This window comes from Sinocyclocheilus grahami, unplaced genomic scaffold, assembly GCF_001515645.1.
Source record: "Sinocyclocheilus grahami isolate Dianchi unplaced genomic scaffold, SAMN03320097.WGS_v1.1 scaffold59.1, whole genome shotgun sequence".
In the NCBI taxonomy this organism is placed as follows: domain Eukaryota; kingdom Metazoa; phylum Chordata; class Actinopteri; order Cypriniformes; family Cyprinidae; genus Sinocyclocheilus; species Sinocyclocheilus grahami.
In genome coordinates this window covers 176,941-184,967 of record NW_015505238.1, presented here as the reverse complement: position 1 = coordinate 184,967, position 8,027 = coordinate 176,941, and the positions used below count along the sequence as shown (strand labels likewise).

At 36.7% G+C, this 8,027-nt stretch overlaps 1 protein-coding gene across 2 annotated transcripts in view; it reads left to right on the top strand.

Annotated features, from left to right (window-relative positions):
- LOC107584369 (proteasome activator complex subunit 4B) overlaps positions 1-7,792 on the top strand; it is a 51,071-nt gene extending 43,279 nt beyond the window's left edge. For both annotated transcript variants that reach the window (XM_016270950.1, XM_016270949.1), the window contains 11 exons: positions 1,653-1,805; positions 1,905-2,009; positions 2,997-3,088; positions 3,206-3,337; positions 3,438-3,732; positions 3,865-3,993; positions 4,984-5,139; positions 5,230-5,386; positions 6,489-6,622; positions 6,741-6,879; positions 7,171-7,792. In XM_016270950.1, the coding sequence (XP_016126436.1) occupies positions 1,653-1,805; positions 1,905-2,009; positions 2,997-3,088; positions 3,206-3,337; positions 3,438-3,732; positions 3,865-3,993; positions 4,984-5,139; positions 5,230-5,386; positions 6,489-6,622; positions 6,741-6,875 (1,488 nt within the window). In that variant the 3' untranslated portion in view covers positions 6,876-6,879; positions 7,171-7,792. The remainder of the gene's footprint in view (positions 1-1,652; positions 1,806-1,904; positions 2,010-2,996; positions 3,089-3,205; positions 3,338-3,437; positions 3,733-3,864; positions 3,994-4,983; positions 5,140-5,229; positions 5,387-6,488; positions 6,623-6,740; positions 6,880-7,170) is intronic.
- Positions 7,793-8,027: the final 235 nt, after the last annotated feature.

Sequence of the window (8,027 nt, the reverse complement as noted above, 5' to 3'; positions counted from 1 at the left end):
CAGGTTTATTTTATTGTCATTCACTTTTTATCACTGTTTTTGCATCTCTTACTGTGGTAAACATGCGAAAGGGAAATGAAAGATTTCATGGCCATGAATTAAGAATTTGTTCGATTTATTTTTTTTGTTCCCTCATTTTAGTTAAATCATGGGTTATTTAAGGAACAAAATTAATGAAACATGGACAGTGGCCACAAATTTATAAGTCGTAGGAATGAATTAACAAGTTGTAGGAATGAATAGCCTATCTGTCCTGTGTCCTGCCCTGCAAAGCACAGAGCCCGATATGAAAGAATTATCTGGGGAAATGACTGTTACTACATTTCTATTGCTTTCCATGTTGAAGAACTTTGTGTTGTTTCTATTTTAATGTACTTTTGAAGTTTAAATCACATTAAAAGCTTAATTTGTAATTATGAGTGAATGATGATGCATTTATATACAGTCGCCGTCACTCACAGCCGCTCGCATGTGTTTTGCGCATGAGCCGCATGCAGCCCAAAATTAAACGACTTAATCAACCATCCATAGCTTTAATCGATTGCATCTCTTATCGACAATTAATCGATCATCGATTAATCGTTGACATCCCTAGTTGATACGGATTTCATTTGCTTGGTAACAGTCCAAATGTCTTATTCTAATTCACTGATTAAATGTAAGAATTTGATTCAAAAGATAATGGACACTTTTAGAAAAAAATGGCTTTATAAAGGTAAAAATGTAAAATGTAAAAATCAATTTAAACTTTTTGGAAAAGATTAATTTCTGTCTGGCCACTACACTGAATATGAAGAATATCAAAAACTTTAGGAGTCAGCTATCCACGGCAGTCTTTAAGGTACCAGCACAATAACACACTCAGCAAAATATCGTCTAATTATCGTTATCGATAAAATCCCAGAAAATATTGAGATTATATTTTTTGTCAACATCGCACACCCCTAGTTAGAACTAATGCTGTGCCTATACAAACTGCACAATTTTTGGACAAAAGTAAAGTAAACGGGATGGAGATTTAATAAGCTTAGATTCACTTGTTTGATGCCATTTCATTTGCAGTTCAGTTATATTGTGATGCGTTGCAGTGTATTGAATTGGGGCTCATGTATCACGATGTGTATCATACTTGGCTATCGTTGAAAGCATGTTGAATAGCCTTGAATGTAATCTATAGAAATATTTTTAGATGTTCCTGTGCATCTTGTTAACAAGCCACTGTTTGTCCTGGACATTTGCTTACAGTGTCCTCTGCACCAGGCTGCATACAAAACTCTCAGATGCAGAGAGGACATTAAGATATGTTCAATCGCCACATAATTCCCCTGACTTCTATTTTTGGGTTCTCAGCAGAGAGAAAACCTTTAAAAAGTAGCATTTCTTGTATCATTATCATCCTGTTTATGTTCACTGATTCCAGCAGTTTAGTTGCAGTTTCCCCAGCTGTAATTCCCAAACCGAGAGATTGCACAGATTGTGAGGACGTATTCAATAAATGATTTGTGGAGAGCAGCAAATACAATTGTGCTCCCAGCCACATCTACCTCTGCAAATCTCTGCATTTTAACCAGCTCATAAACCTGCCTTGCTCACCTGCCATACGAATTTATTACAAAATACAGATGTCTTGCTTTCTCATTCAATGCCCACAGGGACTCTTCCGGAACTACAGTGATGCCTTCCTGCCTGTTCTAAAGCCTCATATGGAGCGGCTGGCAAATGACTCTCACGAGAGCACCCAGCGCTGTGTGGCTGAGATCATTGCAGGACTGGTTAGAGGCAGCAAGCACTGGAGCTTCAGCAAGGTGAGCACCGCTGCTGGCATGAGGGATACAATTAAAATTAGGGAGCTGCTGAGATGTTTAACAACATTGATGTCTGAACCCCCTCTTTCTTTCACACAGGTGGAGGCATTATGGAAATTCCTGATTCCTTTGATGCGCACAGCACTGTCCAATATTACTATCGAGACCTATGCTGACTGGGGTACCTGTGTGGCAACTGCCTGTGTATGTTATAGATCCTTACTCTGTTAAATTGTATGCCACATAATCCACCGCCTGAATGTCTACTAGCAGCCAACAGTAAATGGTCATGAAAACATTATAAATGGACTTTAAATGTGTGTGTATATTATATTATTTAAAATATCCAAATTAATATTTAAACGGATAGTTCACCCAAAAATTAAAATTCTGCCATTGATTACTCACCCTCATGTTGTTCCAAACCTGTAAGACCTTTGTTAATCTTTGGAACACAAATTACGATATTTTTGAGGAAATCCGAGAGCTTTCTGACCCTGCATAGACAGCAAGGAAACCACCACGTTCAAGGCCCTGAAAGATAGTAATTACTTTAAAATATTCCATGTGACATCAGTGGTTCCACCTTAATTTTATGAAGCTATGAGAATACTTTTTGTATAAACAAAAATAAGGACTTTATTCAACTATTTCTTTTCTTCCGTGTCAGTCTTTGACGCGCATTCATGACAGTACCACAATGCATTTTCTGACATTCTAACATTTTTTAAAACCTATTTTATTCAGCAAGGTTAAATAAAATGAGTCAAAAGTGACTAAAAACTTCTACGTTGCTGTACAAGTCAAATTGTTCAAATTCTGTTCTTGTAACTTTAGATTTATCAAAACATCCTGAAAAAAATATTTACGCAAAACATTAAGCAGCACAGCAACATTAGTACTCAAGAAACATTTCTTCTTATCAAATTAGAATGATTTCTGAAGAATGATGTGTCACTGAATACTGGAGTAATGGTTGGAAATTCAGCTTTGCCATCAAAGGAATAAAAAAATATTTTAAATATATATATAAAAAAGAAAACCCTTATTTTTAAATTGCTATAATATTTCACTATTACTGTTTCTGTTTTCTGTGTTGAGCATAAGAGACTTCTATCAAAAATATTAAAAGCTTTTGGGCAGTATGTGAAGCCATGAGAACAACTAACTGTTTATGTTTGATATTTTCAGGAGAGCCGAGATCCACGAAAGCTCCACTGGCTTCTCGAGATGCTGATGGAGTGTCCTCTCAGTGGGGAAGGTGGATCGTTTGTAGATGCCTGGTGAGTGTATTTTGTGTTTTACTTCTTTTAACTACTTTACTTTTAATTCTGAAACCATTCAGACTTGGATGCATTTTTGATATTTGAGAGATTAATCATTTCTTTCTATCTCTGTAGCCACCTGTACGTGCTGCAGGGTGGTCTGGCACAGCAGGAATGGAGGGTCCCAGAGCTGCTACACAGATTGCTGAGTTATCTGGAGCCCAAACTCACTCAGGTTTATAAGAATGTAAGAGAGCGCATCGGCAGGTATGTGTGCAGTCGGGGTCAAAACGCTCACTGTAGTCTAAAAATACACCGACAGTTCTCTCTTGTCATGTTTTCTGTCTTGTCGTGTCTTCTCTTGCAGTGTGCTGACGTACATTTTCATGATTGATGTTAACCTGCCATACACTCTGCCTACTAAGTCACCACACATTGCTGAGTTTACTGAAAGGATCTTGTCTCAGCTGAAGCCCCTGATTGAGGGTGACGAGGAGATCCAGAACCACGTGGTGGAGGAGAACGGAGTGGGGGTGCAGGATGAGAGAACCCAGGCCATCAAACTCCTCAAAACTGTTCTGAAGTGGCTGATGGCCAGTGCGGGGCGCTCCTTCTCTACTCCAGTACCTCAGCAGCTACAGCTGCTGCCCCTGCTCTTTAAGGTCTTGCTTGCTCGCTCTCTCTCTCTATCTTAGCGCGTATGCTCTTTGTGTCTCATTCTTTATACATTTGTGTGGAGTGCTCTTAAGTGGATTGCTGACTTCCACTCAGTGCCTGTTTCTCTCCATCTGTAGATCGCTCCCGTAGAAAATGATGACAGCTATGATGAGCTGAAGAGGGACGCAAAGACTTGCCTGTCCCTCATGTCTCAAGGTCTCCTCTATCCTGAGCAGATCCCTATGGTACTGAAGGTGCTACATGAGGTGAGGCCTCAGACACGCTAGACACGACCCCACATATCAGGACAACAGTTTGAAAGATGAATTTAATCTTGACTAATTTTTTTATTTAAAAACTTTGGTGGTAAATGAAACTAAAACTATTAAAAACCGTTGCCAGTAATTGAAATAAAATAAAAAACATTGATGAAAATAAGAAATATTAGAAATATTACCTTATTAACTACCTGAAATAAATTGCAGTTGAAGTATTAAAATGATTGAAAATAAAACTGAAGAAATAATAAATTAAAGCTGTATAGAAATATATTAAAACAACTAATAAAATGACAAAAGCACATAACTGATTTACTCAAATTAAAACTGAAAATAAAAAATAAAAGCTAATTTAAATACAATTCAAATAGTAATAAATAATCAAAATGCAGATTGATAACCCACCAATAATCATGATGTAGTGACAGTGATTAGTGCAGAGTACAATTAGCTGTAAATACTTTTATAAATAATTACTCAAATCGTGGTTCTGGTTTTGATTTCAATGGTGACACCAGCATAGAAATATTCCTAATTCTGCTTTGCTGAAAACACAGAATTGTTTTTCAACACATTTTCACTGAATGAGTATGTCATAAGTGACACTGATTATATACTACATAGGCATTTCAAATGCTGCACATTACTATTTCATGATTTTATCATTTAATTATATTACTGTCTATTGTTGTAATATTGTAATATGTTAGTATCATCAATGATTGCATTCACTAGACATTTAAAAAGTGCATATCCCGTAAAATGGTGTACTTATTTAAATCTAATCTTCTGCTGAAATCAGGCATAATTGGACTAGCAAATAGTCATCCAAATATATGTTTAGTATTACATACAGTAATATCCCACATGCTTAACATGTCAATATATACATGTATAGACTTTTTTTATTTACCATTATTACCCAGTCCTAGTGAGTACTATATTTGCTGTGCAATCATAAGATTCTTATTTTTTCAGATTGCTGGCAGCAGCTCTTGGCATGCACGATTCTCAGTGCTAACATACCTCCAGACAATGGTGTTCTATAATCTGTTCACCATACTGAGCAATGAGCAGGCTGTTCAGGATGTGAGAGCACTGGTCATCAGGCTACTGGAGGATGAGCAGCTGGAGGTAGCTTTCAGGCCACACTGGCATCCTGGCATCATCATTTATTCACTTTTATGCAGCCTTGTTCATTAAACCTTCATCTCTGTGCCTTAGGTGAGAGAGATGGCTGCCACCACTCTCAGCGGCTTCCTGCAGTGTAACTTCTTGGCAATGGATGCCTCCATGCAGACCCACTTTGAGGCTCTATGCAAAACCAAATTACCCAAAAAGAGGAAGAGAGGCTCTGTGGTGGACACTATTCCTTCAGTCGGTATGATCACGCTTAAATCACATGCAGTGCTGTGCTATTTGTATCAGAGCCATGGCACAGTGCTAACATTGAATGCCTGCCAAATTTCAGAACCAAAGTCATTTAAGTTCAAGTCTGGTCTGAGTCAAGTCACATTCCCGCTGTCTAATTATTTAGCCATGAAAAGGCATGAAATGCCTGTAAATAAAATAATAAAAATAGCTCTAGTGTTTTATGTGCATATTTTCTTTTTTGAATAAAACATTTTAAATATCATTAAGGCATGATACATTCACCTGATAAGCAAAACTCAGGCCCAATGCAATTATGTTCAAGATAAATTACAAGTGTAGTTTTTTTTTTTGGACTGCTCTGGTGAATTTATCTTGTTTTAAGGATATTTAGAAATTTTACTGGAAAACAACATTATTTTAGGAATAAATTAAAACACTATTTTTGAAAATTTTGTTTTCTAGTAAATCTTTTAAATATCCTTAAAACAAAATAAATCAGATTCCTTTTCTTTTTTTTCCTGAAGTATCTGAATATCCCTGTGGATTAGAGAAAATCTTGCATTTTCTTTAATATATTTTTTTCATTTTATTTGTATTCCATTTTAAAAGACAAAATGCCTTAAGAATCATATTTGTCTTTTTAAAAATGTTTTTATTTATATTTAATTAAAATAAAATTTAAAATAAGTACACAAAAATAAACTAAATCTGTTTATTAAAAATAATGATTTCTTTACATTTATAGGGATATTCAGAGAAAAATGACTTAAATCACTGTTTTTGAAATCGTTTTGTTTTCTAGTAAATCTTCTAAATATCTTGTTTTAAATACTTTTATTTATATTATTTACTAGAAAACAAATACAATTTTATTAAAATAAAATGTAAAACAAGTACACGAAAATAAACTAAATCTGTTTATTAAAAAATAAAGATTTTTTTTTAATTTAAAGGGATATTCAGATACTTTTATTGAGAAAAAGATCAATCATTTTGATGAAAAAATAAAGATTTTTTTTAATTTAAAGGGATATTCAGATACTTTTATTGAGAAAAAAAAAAAAGAACAATCATTTTGATGTACTAAACCCATGTTTGTCTGTCCTCAGATCTGGTACGGCGTCATGCCGGAGTGCTGGGACTCAGTGCTTGCATCTTATCCAGCCCATATGATGTCCCAACCTGGATGCCCCAGCTCCTCATGGACCTCAGCGCACACCTCAACGACACGCAGCCTATTGAGGTACACCGGTCACATCACAACAAACACAATTGCTTTCTGTCTCCCTCTTGTGCTCTTCGCTCTTAGGGCCCATTAAATCTAACAAAAATCAATACAAGCCTCTCTCTGTCTGATTTAGATGACCGTGAAAAAGACTCTGTCTAATTTCCGCCGTACTCATCACGACAACTGGCTGGAGCACAAGCAGCAGTTCACAGACGACCAGCTCGTGGTGCTCACAGACCTTCTCGTGTCACCCTGCTACTATGCATAGACTGGTACGTTACAAAGACACTTGTTTAAAGGAACAGCTCATCCAAAAATTTAAAATTTGCTGAAAATGTACTCAGTTGCAGGCCATTCAAAATCTAGATGAGTTTAGCATTACATTACTTGCAGAGAATGGGTGCCGTCAGAAAAAGAGTGCAAACAGCTGATTTTTGTGCTGCTTTTATTTGCTGTTTGAACTCTCATTCTGACGGCACCCATTGCAACTCATAAATGAAATCTGTTTAGTCTATAAAAACTGCTTAAATGCATGACCGTGACCTGTATCTCTTTCTTTTCAGATTGTGACAATGTTGCTGCAGGTTTTAGTTTAGTTTAGTTGTTTTTATTTTATATTCAAATAAAATATCTTATGCATTCATGAGGGTGAGATGGGAGGACACAGATGCTCAGGATCTCCGCATCTACAGCAGAACCTCTCGAACCCAGACCCAGGAGCCCACTAAACCACGAGCACACACACGATGAGAGGAGGGCAGGAGGCACGTATAGGCACAAAGGAGACACAAGATGAGTGATTTAACGACCTAGACATATACTCTGTACGTACTGTTTGTATGTATATATCTAGCCCATGTTTTTGCATTTCAACTATACTTAATATTTAAGGTTTACCAGTGCAGGAATGTACGGCCTGCAGTCTGTAATATTATTGTACAGATAGATTTTTTTCCTCTATAATTCTGTGTGTTGACATGAAGTGTGTGACGAAAGACAGAATGCCTATGGATCGCCCCATAAATCCAACTCCAAAGCCCCCATGATGCTCTCTGGAGAGGTTCTCAGTGATCTGAGCATGTGAAGGTAGTCCAATGACTGAATCAGTTACGTTTAGAATTTGAAACCTTAAGATTTAAGATTTTTCATCTTTTTAGCATTTTGTTTTCAGTAAACATTTTACAGCCTAGCAGCAAGTGATTCTTGGTTAAGTGAAATTTTTGGCACGCCAGCATCTTTTCAAGTTAAACCTCCACAGTAATCTGATGCGACAGGCACCTCGTTGTGTTGGCGATGGTTGCTCGACGCATCGGTAATTTGATGAAGAATATATTCGGGCTGAGCCCTCGTTATTTATCATCACATGAGGACGCAAGTCTGAGTACTGTGACGTTATTGTGGTATGTGTGTCATTGTCCCC